The sequence below is a fragment of the Loxodonta africana genome, chromosome 4 (assembly GCF_030014295.1).
Source record: "Loxodonta africana isolate mLoxAfr1 chromosome 4, mLoxAfr1.hap2, whole genome shotgun sequence".
Classification (NCBI taxonomy): domain Eukaryota; kingdom Metazoa; phylum Chordata; class Mammalia; order Proboscidea; family Elephantidae; genus Loxodonta; species Loxodonta africana.
In genome coordinates, this window is record NC_087345.1 from 138,187,747 (window position 1) to 138,205,854 (window position 18,108).

Sequence of the window (18,108 nt, forward strand, 5' to 3'; positions counted from 1 at the left end):
TACTGCCCTGGGATAATCTTTAAACTTTAAACCAAAAATATCCCCTGAAGTCTTTAAACCAAATAATAGTTTAGCTTAATTAGTAAAGAATGTCTGGCTTGAGCATTATGCCCTTTTAAGAAATACCTATCTGGAATCAAATTGATAACAGCAACTTGAAAGGTCAGATGGGAAACTTAGGGAACAGTGAGTTTCTACTAACAGGGGAAAAACAATTTTGAAAAGGGGGGTAGGAATGATTGTACAACTTGAAAAATATAATCCATGTCACTGAATTGTATATGTAGAAATTGTTGAACTGGTATATGTTCTACTGTATATATTCTCAACAACAACGAAAAGTAAAACAAATTTAAAAAAATATTAAAAAAACAAAAAACAAGGAAGCTATGCTCTAATCCACACCACTACACTGCCTTTGCTACCCCGTGCACTCTGGTCTTTTGTCCCAACTTGCAGAAAAATACTGTATTTTTTTTATACCTGGATGCTTTTGCACATGTTATTTCTTCTGCCCAACCTTACCAAGCAACAAGCAGTATGACCTATGACAAATTATGTAAGCTCTCTGAGCACTAATTTTTTCTCTATAAAATGGAGAGACAACTACATACAGACCTCTCAAAGTACTGTTACAAATATTAAATTACATAACGTATGTCAAGTGCCTGACATACAGCAGATTCAAAATGCTAGTTTCCAGCCAGCTGCTTCCACAGCTGACATCAGCCTATGAGCAGACATGCATCCTTTACCACTTGGCTTAAGCACCACCTCCTCCTGAGGCTTTTCTTGTTCCTTCTCACTGCTCTAGCACAGCAATTTTATTTCTCCCCTGCTTTTTACTCTTGCATACACCGTACTATGTATTTTAACTCTAGGTAGGCCATCAACCATACCATCTCCTAAGTAGTTTTCTTGCTTTCAGACTTCCCTTCTCCAAATCATTTGTTATGGTACAGAGTAATTTTTCTACAGCCCATATCTGATCCTATCATTCCTCAGCTTTGAATCCCTCATAAGTTCCTATTGCTCTTCAGATAAAGTAGAAATTCCTTAGTATGGCCTTTAAGGCCCTATCTAATTAATGCCCACTTTTTTTACCTCTCTAGGGCCATTTCTCTACATTCTCCTCCCACCTACCCTATTACCTCACACTCTGAGCTCCAGTCACCCTCAACTGGCCAGCTCCTCTTTCAGGAAACAGGGTAAATACTTCTATTGTTGACAATGACCAATACTCAAACATCAAAGATGCTTAATACTGTCACCTCTGTAAAGCCCTAAGCCATTCTACAAGCAATTTTGAATCATATAGATCAATTCTAACCAACAATGAAAGTAAAGGAAAAGATTACAAGTGTTTAAGAAGATGAATCGCCTTTAAATCATCACCAATCCTCACCATGTTTTTGGAGAATCTCCTGCAGATCTGGCTTGGAAGCAGTATCCAACGTGCTTTCCCCATCAAAGCTTCCTTCGGTATCCTCTTCCGTAGCAGAAGAGCCTACTGAGAGGACATGAAGTTTGGTTTCCAAATCTTGAGTGTCTGGCTTCAGGAAGGCAGCTGGACCATCAATGCCTAAGGGCCCAAAGAAAAGAAAAGAAAAGAGAGTGTTACCCACTGTTTCAATAGGTGGTTGTGGTATATATGCTGAGAATTTCACATCGCTTCCTTCCTTAACATCTGCAAGGACATCTGTTAATACAGTAGCCCAGGATTGGTGTTTTATTAACATGCTCTGACTTGGTGCTGTGCTTTAGAAACTTAAGAATGCAACCGAGAAAACAAAATAGATCCTCCACAGTACAGGTCCTGTCCAAGCCAGTAGCTCAGGGAGCTTCGTTTAGAGGCACTTAATGCTCTTCTTCCTTACCCCCCGCACCATCTCTGATAATACTTTGAGTCCTATCTTTTGGAAGAATGGATGCCCTCTACCCACTCCTATCTTCACAGGTAACCTCTACCATGGTATAACAATTAAGAATGTGTTGGGTGCCAGTGAGTCGATTCTGACTCACAGAGACCCCCGTAACAGAGTAGAACTGTCCTATAGGGTTTTCTTGGCTGTAATATTTACAGAAGCAGATTGCCAGGTTTTTTCTCCCACGCAGTTGCTGGGTGGGTACAAACCACCAACCTTTCAGTTAGTGGCTGAGTGCTTAACTGTTGCATCACCAGGGCTCCTTATTTAGACTGTAAGCCCCTCAAATAGGCCACTCTGGACTAATTCATTTGGCATCTAAAACAACAGTTCTAGGACGGACACGAACTTTGAAGCATCTTCCACCAATTAAATCACTGCTTTCATTCTAACTCAAAGAACCATAAAGATGTATGAAAGTACCTAGTAACAATGCTAATTTTGTCCCTTTGGTCCATCTGAGAATCTTCTTGCTCTCTCCTAGACTGTGAGAACTGTACCGTGGTAGGAAGAAATGCTGCCTAAATACATACCGTGTAGAATGACATCGTTGTGAGGGGTATGAGGTTCCATTAAAGGAGTTTGCTCCTCACTACCTCTTGGCTTTGAGCGACGCAGCTTGGCTTCTGGGTTTGGCTGTACCATGAGTGGTTCAAGGCGCTTTTTCCTCTGCTTCTTCTCCAGCAGTGCTCTCTAGAAAAAAAATGTGACATTACAGCCTGAAAAGTAATGACAAGACGTAAGCACTTACAACATTTTCAGCTTGTTTTTCTCACAAAACCTCTTGTAAATTAATTTTTTCCACTTAAGAACTGGGAAAACAGGGGCACAGAGAAGAGCAAGGATTCATTCTTTCTTTTAATAAATACTTATTAAACATCTATAAAGATCTATTTAAAATCATATAATAAACTGCAAGCCAAGTTGAGGACACGATTCAAGTCTATTGAAAATATATATGGTAATTATCATACTATTATCAAAATATGATCGCAAGTTTAAAATGCATAAACACATATGCATTGGGGAAAAAAATGGAGGAACACAGCAACAGTGATTTCTTTGGGTGGTAGAATATGGATGACTATTTTCTTTTTTCTGTATTTTCCAATTTTTCTTACTTTTGTATTTGGAAGAATAAAAATTATCCTCTAAACACCAGATTAGTTTCATGTTTTAATCAGCTAAACAGCAATAACTTTTAATTTTGCTTTCTTGTTCATTTTACATAATTAGAAATCAAACAAATTAGCATCTAAGGGTAAGAACAAAGGAAATGGCATTTGGAACATTCCAAACAGAAGGCAAACAATTCTACATATAGAAACCAAGATAAAGAATACAGAGTAAGAAAAGTCAAGAAAAGGCATGAGAGACTATGAGAAAAATATCCAATGAGATGGAAAGGAAGGTACTAGCATACGTACTATTTTTAAACTTTGGCAAGCAAGAGCTTATAACACATAGAAATTACTATGGTACTCGGCTAACTCAGAATACAAAAAGTGCCAAGCCCAAAGTGGAAAAAAAAAAAAAGCCATAATTAAAAAACAATGATATTATAACCTACTTACTATGGTTCTCAGGTAAAAAGCCATCTATTCACTTTTTCCCATTGACATTGCTTCAGAAAAGCACTGCCAGGAAGAAAAGTCACTCCAAGGGGTAAGACTATCAGTAGGGAAGGAAGTATGTTTTTCCTGAACTGGGCTGATAAAAGCATGTAAACAAATTCAGAAGACACAGGAGAAACAGAGCTATTCTTTTTCACCCAAGCTTGCGTATAGAAGAAAGAGATTGAAGAGCTAAGATAATGTGCCAACATAGGCTATACCGTTAAGAATGAACAGCGGCTACAGCAAATTGAGAATAACTGGGGTTTGAGGTTTTGAGATTGTCTTGAGTTAACACGAGTAAAAGGACCTTAATGTAACATGAACACCAAATATATATGCAGGAGGCTATAATTAGCTCATTCTGGAACTTGTTGATAAGGTTCTATCTAGCAACTAAGAAGTCTTATGTAATGAATAAGAAGTAACCCACCTGAAAAATGGAAAACATAAGAAACTGCCACATCTTATCTATATGACCACAGCTATTTAGTCTCATACAATCTCACAACTGTGAAAGGACTGACGACACAAAAGCACAAACTGCAATCTAATGTATTTTGTTAACACAAGAAAATATTCTATAAAAGGAGTCTTCTAGTTATGGTCTAGAAAAAGGGAGCCAAAGAGCTAGAGTTTGACAGAGCTTATCCAGACTCTCTGAGAAAGAGAAGTACTGAATTTGGTAGACAAGAGTATTTTGTTTACTGGGAAAGCTGATTCTCTCTGAAGACACAAAACTGTATAAGGCTTCTTTACGGCCTAGGTGAAATATCCCTTGAGACATCTAATTTTGTTAACTCTGATTCCTTGCTTACCGATTAGCATTCTAATTTTTATTTTAATTTCTTATGTACAATAATCCCAGGAATAGAGGACAACAGAGATGACTGCACTGCAAGAGTAGAGTTTCCACTGTAAATTAAGAAACTGGTGTTCTAATTTTACAACTGACTATTGTGAGTTTGACTAATGTGAGTTTGTGCCTATGAACCTGGTTACATCTAGGTTTACTGGCAAAACCAAGTTCTTAAACCTGTAAAGTGAGGACTAGACCCTGGACCACAGTGATCCTACTAAGATATCTGGTGGAGTTTTTCTCTTTTAACTTCAACACCAATCAAATTAATTTAGATCGATAACTTAAGGAAAAAAAAAACTGTAGACTCAAACTATAAACTTAAGGACCACAGCTACCACACTACAGCATTAAGTATATCCTACTATTGTCCATTGTCCATACTGAAGGCTGTGGTCTTCGATCTTCATCAGCAAGTGCTTCAATTCTTCACTTTCAGCAAACAAGGTTCTGTCATCTGCATAACACAGATTGTTAATGAGTCTTCCTCCAATCCCAATGCCACTTTCTTCTTCATATAGTCCAGCTTCTTTGATTATTTGCTCAGCATACAAACTGAGTAAATATGGTGAAAGGATACAACCCTGACGCACACCTTTCCTGACTTTAAACCACGCTGTATCCCCTTGTTCTGTTTGAACGACTGCCTCTTGACCTATGTACAGGTTCCTCATGAGCACAATTAGGTGTTCAACGTAAAGAAAACAAAAAATCCTCACAACTGGACCAATAAGTAACATGATGATTAGGTAAAACTGAAGTCGTCAAGGATTTCATTTTATTTGGATCCACAAGTAACACCCACGGAAGCAGCAGTCGAGAAATCAAACAACGTGTTGCATTGGGCAAATCTGCTACAAAAGACTTTTTTAAAGTGCTAAAAAGCAAAGATGTCACTTTAAGGACTAAGATGTACCTGACCCAAGCCATGGCGTTTTTAATTGCCTCATATGCTTGCGAAAGCTGGACAGTGAATAAGGAAGATCAAAGAAAAATTGACGCCTTTGAGTTATGGTGTTGGTGAAGAGTACCGAATATACCATGGACTGTCAGAAGAACGAACGAATCTGTCCTGGAAGAAGTATAGTCAGAATGCTCCTTAGAAGTGAGGATGGCAAGACTTCATCTCACATACTTTAGACATGTTGATCAGGAGAGGCCAGTCCCCTAGGGGAGGACATCATGGTTGGTAAGGTAGAGGGTCAGTGAAAAAGAAGACTCTCAAAGAGATGGACTAACATAATGGCTGCAACAATGGGCTTGAGCATAACAACTGTCATAAGCATGGCAAAGGACCAAGCAGTGGTTCCTTCTGTTGTACATAGGGTGGCTATGAGTCAAAACTGACTTGGGGTACCTCATAACAATAACAACAACACTACTGTCCAATTAAAAAAAAAAATCAATCACAAAATATTTACATATTGGAAAATTGCCATCTTGGTGAAAACTGTCACCTAATTTGGCATTCTAATACTCTCACATAGTCTAGGTGAGGAAGATGAGAGGTACTAATTGAGTCTGAATTTAACAATGTCAACTCACAGTTTATTTATATTTTATTCTTCCATGAAAAGCTAACAGTGCTTTAAATGAGGCTACATAAATAAAGGATTTCTTGTAAAGTTAGGGGAGTCAGGATGAGTGCCAAAGTTGACTGTTAGGTGCCTTAAACACAACTAAAATACATTGCCTTCAGAATTTTAAGTGTCACATAAACAAAAATTTAATCATCTTGGAATTTCCCAATGCTCTTGGGATTTGGACAATAACTCAAAGAATTCATCTTCTCCAATTTCTAGTGATATGTCTTACTATTCCCTGGGGGCAAAATATTGAATGGTGATGCCAAAACAAATAATGAAGAAATAAAGGAGGTTAGATAAGGAAAAAGGAGCCCTGGTTGCACAGTGGTTAAGAGATTGGCTACTAACCAAAAAGTAAAAAAAAATATAAAAAAGGTAAGCAGTCTGAATCCACCAGCTGCTCCTTGGAAACCCTATGGGGCAGTTCTACTCTGTCCTGTAGGGTCGCTATGAGTCAGAAGCGACTTGACAGCAATTGGTTTGGTTCGGGTTTGGTTTAGATAGGGAAAAAAGTTTCGATTATTGGGGCTTCAAACGACTTCACTTGTAAAATAATAAAGCTTCAGGCAAGCCTCAAATTAATGATAGCTTGGCTTCACCGATTCTCAATTCTCCAAGTACTCCCTATGAGATGATGAGCTAGAGTTACATTATGATACTCTTGGAATAAACTGGCCACAAGGTACAACCAGCAAGATCAGAATGGTTGCCTGGGGTTTACCAGTTTAGCTACAAATAACAAACTTCCCTAGCACACAACGTGAGATCAGAGAATGGCAAGACCAAAAGTTTTAAAGCAGACTCCTTAAAATATCAATTCAGTGCCCTGATAACCTCCTTTTGGAGGGTATGGGTAACCCCACCCAAAGTGGCTATGTTGTACTTTCATCTATTTTCCACCAGATGGCATAAATGTTCTCCACCTATTATGTGTCCATGTCTGGGTAATGTCACTGGAAGAACCTAAAAATCTGTACTTTCTATAGCCAGTTAAGTGCCCACATGCCCTGAAAATAAGAGTACCCTACTAAAACCAGTGAAAATAAAAGCAAAATATATTGGATGGGAAAAAATAGTCTTTTTAATAAACAGTGTTGGGACAACTGAATATCTACGTGGAAAAGAATGAAGTTGGCCCCTTAACTCATACCATACATAAAAATTAACTAAAGATGAATCAAACAAAGTGTAAAGACATAAAACCATAAAACTCTTAGAAGAAAACATAGGAGGAAGTCTTTGTAACCTTGCGGAAAAAAAAACTCACAGAAAGGGAGAAAACATTTGCAGATCATACATCTGATAAGGGATTTTGATCTAGATTAAACGAAAAATACAACTTAAAAATAAGACAAGGAAAACAATTTAAAAATGGACATAAGGATTTGAAAAGACATTTCTCCAAAGAGGATATGCTAATGACCACTAAGCACATAAAAAGATGCTCAACGTCATTAATTATTAGAGAAATGCAAATCAAAACTACAATGAAATACCACTTCACCCGTAAAAGGGCTATAATAAAATATATAAAAACAGACAATAACAAGTGTTGGCAAGGATACGGGTAACTCAGAACCCTTACACATTCCTGGTGGGAATGTAAAATAATGCAGCCACTTTGGAAAAACAGTCTGGCAGTTCCTCAAAATGTTAAACATAGAGATCATACGACCCAGCAATCCGAATCCTACACATATTACCCAAGAGAAATGAAAAAATATGTCCACACAAAAACCCTGTACACAAATGTTCACAGCTACACTAATTATAATAGTAAAAAAGTGGAAACAACCCAAACGTTCATCAGCTAATGAATGGATAAATAATATGTGGTATATCCATACGATGGAATATTATTCAACAATAAAATGGTACTGACATATGCCAAAACATGGATGAGCCTTATGAACATTACACTAAATCAAAGAAGTTATTTGCATAAAAATAGAGACATGAGACATACAGACTACATCTACAGAGATAGAAAGTAGATTAGCTTTCTATCTACTATCACGGCTGGGTGGGAGTTGGAGGCCTGGTGGTGCAGTGGTTAAGAACTCAGCTACTAACCAATAAGTCTGCAGTTCAAATCCAACAGCTGTTCCTTGGAAACGCTATGGGGCAGTTCCACTCTCTCCTATCGGGTCGCTATGCTGGGTGGGAGGGGGAATACGGAGGGACTGCTAATGGGTACAAGGTTTCTTTATGGAGTAATGAAAATGTTCTGAAGTTGGACTGTTGTGCTGGTTGAACAACTCTGTGAATACAGTGAATACCAAATATATAAAATTTGTACTAAAAACTCTGGAATTGTATACTTTAAATGGTATATATTTATGGTATATGAATTATATCTCACTGAATCTGTTTGCAAAATATATATACTGGATAGGCAAATTTCCAGCCCAATGCTGGTCTCTTCCTTCCCGGCCCAATGCTTTATTCATCGTGTGGTGCTGTCTTTCTTGTTACACAGCATTTGAATGCTCAGCCTGTATTTGTGGAAATTCCCTTACCCCTGTTGGGTAACCGCCTTCTTACGCTCTAAGAGCTTGGCTGCTAACCAAAAGGTCAGCAGTTCAAATCTACCAGCCACTCCTTAGAAACCCTACGGGGCAGTTCTACTCTGTCCTATAGGGTAGCTATGAGTCGGAATTGATTTGACGGCAACAGGTTTGGTTTTTCCGTTTTTTAACAGTATTCTCAGACACTATTTAACACCAAAATTTAACACCAGGAAACCCTGGTGGCATAGTGGTTAAGAGCTACAGCTGCTAACCAAAAGTCTGATTCCACCAGGCGCTCCTTAGAAACCCTATGGGGCAGTTCTACTCTGTCCTATAGGGTCAGTATGAGTTGGAACAGACTCGATGGCAATGGGTTCTTTGTTTTTTTTTTAAAGGGATTTTTTCCCTAATTTTTAAAAATTCCTTTTAAAACTTATATCTTTATATTCATTGAAGGATACATTAGAAGCTGATGACAACCTCTGGTAGAGAACTGAGCCAAGTGGAGGGTGGGGGACTTACTTTTCAGCTAATAGCTTTTTTGTATTACCATATTTTTACACAAATAACGTGTGCCTTCTACGTTTTTTTGCCAACCTCCTCCGCAAGGCATTTTCGTAAGTGTTCCTGTAAAAAAAAAAATTAGCATAGCACACTTAAAAAAATAATGGGGGGGGGGGAGTGTGGTTGGCAAGCAAACATATAACCACGGATCAAACCCAGAGCCATCATTACTTGCAAAAAAATACGGTACTTGAATTCTTACCATACGCTTTTATTACCTACATAAAAAACAAAATTTTTCTTTAAAATTTGTGTTAATAAAAGGTTTACAGAAGTCTCAAAATTTATACAACACATGTACCACATGTAGTATTTTCACCAGAAAGGATAAAAACTCCAAAAAATTGGGGCCACCTTAAAAAAATTCAGAAAATATATTTATACATGAAATTTGAAAAACTAATGTCTCATATCATTACAGGTAGTCCCTGACCTACACTGGGGTTCTGTCTGACTACTCTTTGGTAAGTTCTGACATTTAAGGTGAATCCTTTTTTTTTTTTTTTTTTTTAGTTTTCATTATTATTGTCTTTTATTATCAATATCTTTATAAATCCAATCTTCATTTGTCTATGAGGGTTAGAAACATTACATACAAACTTACAGATACATTTTAACATTGCATGCAGTACATGTTACTAACCATAAGATGTACCAAAAAACCCACACTGTCCTAAGCGTAGCTCATTGTAACTCAAGTATGTCATGAGTTAGACACTACCTGTACTTGGTAGATGAACCAAACATTTAATGTTGGCAAGGGACGTATTATATGGTATTACAACATTATAACATATCATATGCCTATAAATAAAAATAAACAATGATCTAAAAATTTGTGGTAATTTCTCTCTGAATAGTTTTCTATGCCATGGAATGTGGAAAATAAAGGGCTCATCACAATTATTCTGGTCTTCAAAATTATACACACAGACACAAATATACATAAGATCTAATCAGAATTTTCCCCATGATACCAGGTAAACTAGATTCTTTCCTAGCTTTAAATAAGTCCATCTTTAAAGTAACTTTCTAGGTTAGAAGTCTCATTAATTCTACCAGCAACAGAAAGAAACAAGACAAGATTTTAGAGATACTTTTAGTCACCTATGGAGTCTAGACTCTTTGTCGATGATGCTACATAGGTAGACATGGCTACAGAATTTCCTGAATTAGAAAAAATTCATGTGAAAAAGTATGAAAGCATGTGTGCTGGTATAGGTTTTAAGCTGCCTGATCACGACAGTCATAGCATGTAACAACACAAAACTGTTCATTTATTCCCTCCTGCACTCAAATATTTAATGAAGGATTATTATGTGTCCAGCCCCAGGCTAGGAACTGTATAACTGTCATCAAAAACAGACGTGGTTCCTGTTCTTATGGTGCTTAGTCTAGTGGGGAGACAGACATAAATCAAATAATTGCAAAAAATAAATGTGTAACTGAAAATTGGAACTGGTACTGTAAAGAAAACTGTTTTCTTGGTAATGGGGGATTTTAAGCAGCAAAGTAGCATGTTCAGGTCTGTATTTTAGGATAAGAAACAATCTTGTAGTTAAATGAAATTACAGCCTAGAGAGGTATTTAAGGCAGCAGAGCCAAATTGCTAGATAGAAACACAATGTTAACATTCTTCCAATTCTTATGGAAGTTGCCAAGGAATTTCTAGTGATTATAAATCTAAGGCCAGCTTTACTGCTGATGTCCTCAAAGCACTCTGCTTTGCAAATATGAACTCCAGACACTGCTTAATGAGCAACCATCAGAGCCTTTTGCTTTCCAGCCTTCTTTCGTGTCCCTGCCAAGGCTTCAGGGTCAAGACCATCAGCACCATGGTCAGTATAGCCGTCCAGCGGCTTCAAAGAGGAGCCTCTGCTCACCTGATTGTCCAGTTTCAGCTGCCGAAGCTTCATGGTCTCATCTTCAAAGGCACTATTTAAAAAAATAATGGGAAGAAAGAATATAAGGAGAAAATCCTTTAAAAACCTTATCAATTTCATCTTACCTATGTATCTACTACTCCTTTGAGCTATTTGGAACCAATTAATTCTGCTTAAGGAGAGTACCAGCTTCTAGATGCTGCCCGCAATGAGACTGTGGGAAGACTTGCCATCTTTAATGCAACACTTATTTCTCAGAACTGAGGAGACAGAAACACCCAAAGGATAAGAAAAAGATGTCGGGTAGTACAGACCCAATGCATGCAGGAACTTTTTTCTTTTAAACCACATATTAAGTATTCATTATGTTCCAGACACAACGCTAAACAAGTATTTTACATGCGTCTTTTTACGTATTCCTCAAAACACCCCGATGAATTAGGTACTATTATTTTTCACATTTTAAAGATGAAGAAACAGAGACTTGGGAAACCATACACAAGGTTAAACAGCAGAAACAGGCCCTAATCTTCCTGGCTTCCTTCAAGAGTCTAAGTTACATCTAAAAATCTTATATATTTTACTTGTTTATTAGAGCTAGTTCTAGGAACAGGAGAATTTGACTGTACATAGGATCCTACTACAGCCCACTGGTTTTTTTTTTTTTTTTTTTTAATTTTATTGTGCTTTAGGTGAAAGTTTACAGCACAAATTAATTTCTCATTCAAAAATTTATACACAAATTGTTTTGTGACATTGGTTGCAACCCCTGCAACGTGTCAGCACTCTCCCCCTTTCCACCCTGGGTCCCTTGTGTCCATTCGTCGAGTCCTCCTGTCCCTTTCTGCCACCTCGTCTTGCCTTTGGGCAGGTGTTGCCCATTTAGTCTCGTATACTTGATAGAACTAAGAAGCTCGTTCCCCACGTGCATTACTGTTTGCTTTACAGGCCTGTCTAATCTTTGGCTGAAAAGTGGGCTGCAGGAGTGGCTTCAATTCTGAGTCAGCAGGATGTCCAGGGGCCACAGTCTCGAGTGTTCCTCCAGACTCTGTCAGACCAGTAAGTCTGGTCTTTTTTTTTGCAAATGTGAATTTTTGTTCTACATTTTTCTCCCGCTGTGTCCAAGACCCTCTATTTTGACCCCTGTCAGAGTGACCAGGCACCATCTAGTTCTTCTGGGCTCAGGCTGATGAATTCTATGGTTCATTTGGTCCTTTAATCCTTCGGGCTAATATTTTTTCTTTTGTCTTTGGTTTTCTTTATTCTCTTTTGCATGGGACCAATAGATGTATCTTTTTTTTTTTTTTTAATAATTTTTATTGTGCTTTAAGTGAAAGTTTACAAATCAAGTCAGTCTCTCTCACAAAAACCCATATACACCTTGCTACACACTCCCAATTACTCTCCCCCTAAGGAGACAGTCTGCTCTCTCCCTCCACTCTCTTTTCGTGTCCATTTCGCCAGTTTCTAACCCCCTCCACCCTCTCATCTCCCCTCCAAGCAGGAGATGCCAACATAGCCCCAAGTGTCCACCTGATCCAAGAAGCTCACTCCTCACCAGCATCCCTCTCCAACCCATTGTCCAGTCCAATCCATGTCTGAAGAGTTGGCTTTGGGAATGGTTCCTGTCCTGGGTCAACAGAAGGTCTGGAGGCCATGACCACCGGGGTCCTTCTAGTCTCTGTCAGATCATTAAGTCTGGTCTTGTGAGAATTTGGGGTCTGCATTCCACTGCTCTCCTACTCCCTCAGGGGTTCTCTGTTGTGTTCCCTGTCAGGGCAGTCATCGGTTATAGCCCAGCACCATCTAGTTCTTCTGGTCTCAGGATGATGTAGTCTCTGGTTCATGTGGCCCTTTCTGTCTCTTGGGCTCATAATTACCTTGTGTCCTTGGTGTTGTTCATTCTCCTTTGATCCAGGTGGGTTGAGACCAATTGACGCATCTTAGATGGCTGCTTGCTAGCATTTAAGACCCCAGACACTACTCTTCAAAGTGGGATGCAGAATGTTTTCTTAATAGATTTTATTATGCCAATTGACTTAGATGTCCCCTGAAACCATGGTCCCCAGACCCCTGCCACGCTGGCCTTTGAAGCATTCAGTTTATTCAGGAAACTTCTTTGCTTTTGGTTTAGTCCAGCTGTGCTGACCTCCCCTGTATTGTGTGCTGTCTTTCCCTTCACCTAAAGTAGTTATCTACTATCTAATTAGTGAATGCCCCCTCCCACCTTCCCTCCCTCCCCACTCTTGTAACCACAAAAGAATGTTTTCTTCTCAGTTTAAACTATTTCTCAAGTTCTTATAACAGTGGTCTTATACAATATTTGTCCTTTTGTAACTGACTAATTTCACTCAGCATAATGCCTTCCAGGTTCCTCCATGTTATGAAATGTTTCAGATTCCTCACTGTTCTTTATCAATGCGTAGCAATAGATATATCTTATCGCTGATTTCTTTAAGATGTGGGCAAGTCATTTAACTTACTCTCCAAATATGCCATTAATAAAACTTAACGCCAGTCATCAAAGGAGAATATAAGTATGGACAAACAGACAAGATTTAAGGCCTCTAGGAGACTGATTTGTTTGATGAAAGAAAACAAAAGAACAACAACAAAAATTGAATCAGACTATAGCCTTCCACTGATAAACCAAACCCTTTGAACATTTCTGAACTCTCTCTGAGGCCTTTCCTATTTTTGACAATTTCCTAACTTAGGATTTTATCTTGTGACTCAGTATTCTTGAAAAAGGTAAAGTATGAAAGAAGGCAGGCAGTGAAAGGGTTCTCAATTGTTTGGATGATAAATTTTGACTGGGAGCTTAGTGTCAGAAAATTTAGAACTACAAGATCCCATTTAAGAAGACAAATTCCACGGCTACAAAGGGCACCATGGCTTTTGCTGCATTTGGAGTAAATACACCAAAGCATCTATTCACAGTGTAACGTCTTACCGCTACATTCCTACATTTTAGGAGGTTTTATATAAATAATGCAGAGCCATTTGGCATCTGGATACCATCTCCAAAAACTCTTCTTGCCTAGAAACATTTGTTGTCATTGTCGGGTGCCACGGAGTCGGTTCTGACTCATAGTGACCCTACGTACAACCAAACAAAACAGTGCTGGTCCTGCATCATCCTCATAATCATTCCTATGTTTAAGTCCATTGTTGCAGCCACTGCGTCAGTCCATCTCACTGAGGGTCTTCCTCCTTTTCATTGACCCTCTACTTTACCAAGCATGATGTCCTTCTCCAGAGACTAATCCCTCCTGATAACATGTCCAAAGTATGTGAGACAAAGTCTCGTCATCCTTCCTTCTAAGAAGGAGTCTAGCTGTACTTCTTCCAAGACAGAGCTGTTCGTTCTTCTGACAGTCCATGGTGTATTCAATATTCTTCACCAACATCATAATTAAAAGACATCAATTCTTCAGAAACGCTTAAGCAGGCTTGAAAACCTCTCAGATCTAGATATGGAAGTGCTTTTTGATTCTCCAACTGTCTTCTCTATTAATTCCCTTATAACCTGTATGCTTTAAGAAAAAAATCACTCGCTATTCAATAAATCATCTACTTTCTCTCCAGCTTAAAAAAAAAAGGAATGCATGAACTAATGAATGAACAAATGAAAGAATGAATATATACATACATAAAAGTGTCAGATATAATATACTTCTGGTCTCCACTTTGTGGGTTCCTATGCTTCTCCTAGATATGATTCTATGTTTCCTTTAATGTTTTTATCATCATTCACATATTTTTAAATCTTAGCTTTGTGAGTACAGTGCTAGATTATTAGTATTCAGTGGGTGTTAAAATAAATTTTAAAAAGTTCTGTGTGAAATGACTAAAACTGCAAAAAAACATTATATGAAAAAAAAATTATATAGGAAAGAGTAAAATGGAGGAAAATTTCATTGTTACAGGACAGTATTTTCAAACAGTTACTGCTGTGTTTTTCCTCAAACTCACTCCACCCTCAACACAGAATCAAAACTGGGATACCTCTAGCATGGATAAAAACAAAAAAATCACCCCTCCTCAAAAGCTAAAACGTCCTCAATAATGCTAAAACCTCTAACACACAACTGACATTCTTAAACATTTCCCTTAAGGCTTCTAATAGTGAAGAAACCAGGTGTGTCTGCAACGCCATAGCTAGACACCACTTAACTCCTTTTATCAAGCCTGGGCAAGCTAACAGACAAGCTAAATAAATGGTATAATTAAAGCTGTTGACTTGAACAGAGGAGACAATAAATAGATGCTATATAATCTTCACGTTTAGATACCTCCTATACATCAAAAGCCACACTTTCAGTAATCTCTAGGCTTAAATGATAGCTTAAAAGCAATAATAAAGGTATTTTATACATCTATATTCAATCTGAACTAGGATTTCTAGTCTAAGCTGATGTTGCTAAATTTGCATTTTCCTATAATAATTCTCTTTCCTTCATTTCAAATTAAGCTATTGAATAGTTAGCCTTACCAACCCTTGGTTAGTAAATCAATACAAAACAAAGAATTTCTACAGAGGAAAAGAAACAGAATTATTATTTTTCCCCATGGAAAATTTCCTATTTACTTGGTACAAACACATGAAACTCCAAACATACATCTTGGAGAAATACAGCAAGCTATCTATCACTCAAGTATGGTGGATGGCAATGCCCACGGAACACCATTCTCTTGAATACTCTCCAGTTATTGATAAGCCAAAGTCTAAATGGAAGATCTCTACAATGCCTTACCATTGCAGAAGGCACACAGAATTTTCTGAGGATCTGTGCCCCACACCACCCATCTTTGATTCTTGACACCAACATTTTTTTCCTAAATCCCTGATACTATTACTCACCTAAATAATTCACCTAGTTTTACAGAAGTCTGCTAAAAGGGTTTTCCTACTCATCCACTTTTGAATACACATTTTTCAGCATCACTAGATGAACTGAAAATAACTCAAGTGTCTATCAATAGTAAAACAGATAAAAACATCTTGTGCAGAAATACAATGGAATGAATGAACTTCAGTCTCACAAAAAACATGAACGAATACAAACATAATATTGGACAAAAGAGGCAAGGCACCAAAGAAGACATATATGTTTCCTTTTGCATAAAGTTCAAGAACACAGTAATCTAAACTCAATTAGAAAGTGCGCGCATACAAAACAATAAAGATGACAAAGGAAATGATTACCAAAAAAAGTCAGGGCAGAGGGGATTATGATGGGGAAAGGTACCGGTAATGTTTTATTTCTTATCCTGGGAAGCGGTTACAAGGGTGTTTACTTTATACATTTATTAAGTTCTACATTTATGTTTTATGCATATTTCTATATGTATGCTGTATTTCACAATTTGAAAATGTTAAAAAAAACAATCACTGCAGGTAAAGCGTACGAGTGCATGGTGGTGTGAACAGCATGAAGGCAGTAAGAAAAAGGCACACTGCAACATTGCTGTTGCTGTTGTTAGGTGCCGTTGAGTTGAATTTCGACTCATACGGACCTCATGTGACAGAGTAGAACTGCTCCACAGAGTTTTCTAGGAGGTAATCTTTAAGGGAGCAGATTGCCACATCTTTCTCCCGGGGAGCTGCTGGGTGGGTTCAAACTGCCAACCTTTTGGTTAGCAGCCAAGTGCTTAACAGCTGCGCCACCACGGCACCTTACAAAAAAGGAATTTATGTATAGTGCTAGGGGAGAGTCATTAATTCAGCCCATGAAAAGAGTTTCTCTGTTAATTCTTGGAAACAATCATGCTGATATTTATAAATGTGGTCTGGAGTTTTTAAGTTATTTCTTTTGGGTATGACATGAGTGTACCAAGAACACTACCACACGGTTGCAACCACATAAATAATAGCTTCGTATACCTGAATACCTTTGGCTTCTTTAGCATTAAAAAAAAAAAGCATGTGTGATATTCCTGCCCTTAATTTCATCCTGCTTAACCATTCTTGTTCAAAAAAAAACACACATATTGAAAGTGGCGGATGTATAATAAATGTGTTTTGGCATATGACTTGGTTATAGAAATTTCGTCTATTATTGTCTGATTTTAGGCAGGCTACAATTTCAAGATCTAAGACTTTGTTAGTATTTGCAAATACCTACACTTTACCAAAGTAAAGGATTTTTTGTCAAAATAAAAAGATATATAGAATTGAAATTAAACAGTGTTCTAAACAACAATGTGAGCATACAAATGAACAATGATAGGACGGATTACAACACATTGATTAACAAAGAATCTGTGAATCCACACTGATTCTAAACAATAGTGGGGCACTACAAAGATTTTCTGTACAGAATGCCAACTCGTAAATGTAGAAAAAAATGACAGAAATAGAAAAACACCATTTTATAACCACATAGTAATAATTGATTCTCTTTTAAAAATCCTATTTATTTTGCTGCTGAGATTACACACAGCAAAACATACACCAATTCAGCCATTTCCACAGGTACAGCTGAGTGACACTGATTATATTCATCAAGTCATGGAGTCATCCTCACCTCCTTTTCTGAGTTGTTCCTCCCGTATTAACATAAACTCACTGCCCCCTAAGGTTCCTGTCTAATTTTTTGAGTTGCTATGGTCAATTTGATCCCATATAGATAGTTCTTAAAATAGCACAACACTCAAGACAAACATTTTCTACTAGTTAAGTCAAACTATTTTTTGATTTTAAGAAGACTTCAGGGGATATTTTTGGTTTAAGGTTTAGTAATTATTAATTCTTGCACAAAATAACAATGGATCTAATACCACTGGGAAAAATAAGATATTAAACAAAACTACAAGTATCTCCCTGTTGTTGTTAGATGTCGTCTAGTTGGTCTGATCCATAATGAACCCATGCACAACAGAACGAAGCACTGCCCAGTCCTGGGCCATTCCCACAACCACTGTTATGCTTGAGCCCACTGTTGCAGCTACTGTGTCAATCCATCTCGCTGAAGTTCTTACTCTTCTTCGCTGACCCTCTACTTTACCAAGCATGACGCCCTTCTCCAGGGACTGGCCCCTCCTGATAACACGTCCAAAGTATGTGAGACGAAGTCTTGCCATCCTTGCTTCTAAGGAACATTCTGGCTGTACTTCCAAGACAGATTTGTTTGTTCTTCTGGCAGTCCATGGTATATTCAATATT

General features: G+C 37.8%; 1 protein-coding gene across 4 annotated transcripts in view; it reads right to left on the minus strand.

Moving 5' to 3' along the window:
• TULP3 (TUB like protein 3) overlaps positions 1-18,108 on the minus strand; it is a 72,405-nt gene that overhangs the window by 17,978 nt on the left and 36,319 nt on the right. For 2 of the 4 annotated variants that reach the window (XM_023549024.2, XM_010590804.3), the window contains exons 2-4: positions 10,941-10,992; positions 2,459-2,618; positions 1,406-1,582 (exon numbers count right to left, since the gene is read on the minus strand). In XM_023549024.2, coding sequence (XP_023404792.1) covers positions 1,406-1,582; positions 2,459-2,618; positions 10,941-10,992 — 389 coding nt within the window. Of the gene's footprint in view, positions 1-1,405; positions 1,583-2,458; positions 2,619-4,762; positions 5,297-9,015; positions 9,121-10,940; positions 10,993-18,108 lie in introns of those variants that run through there. The other 2 variants (XM_064284729.1, XM_064284727.1) reach the window with 2 other exon arrangements.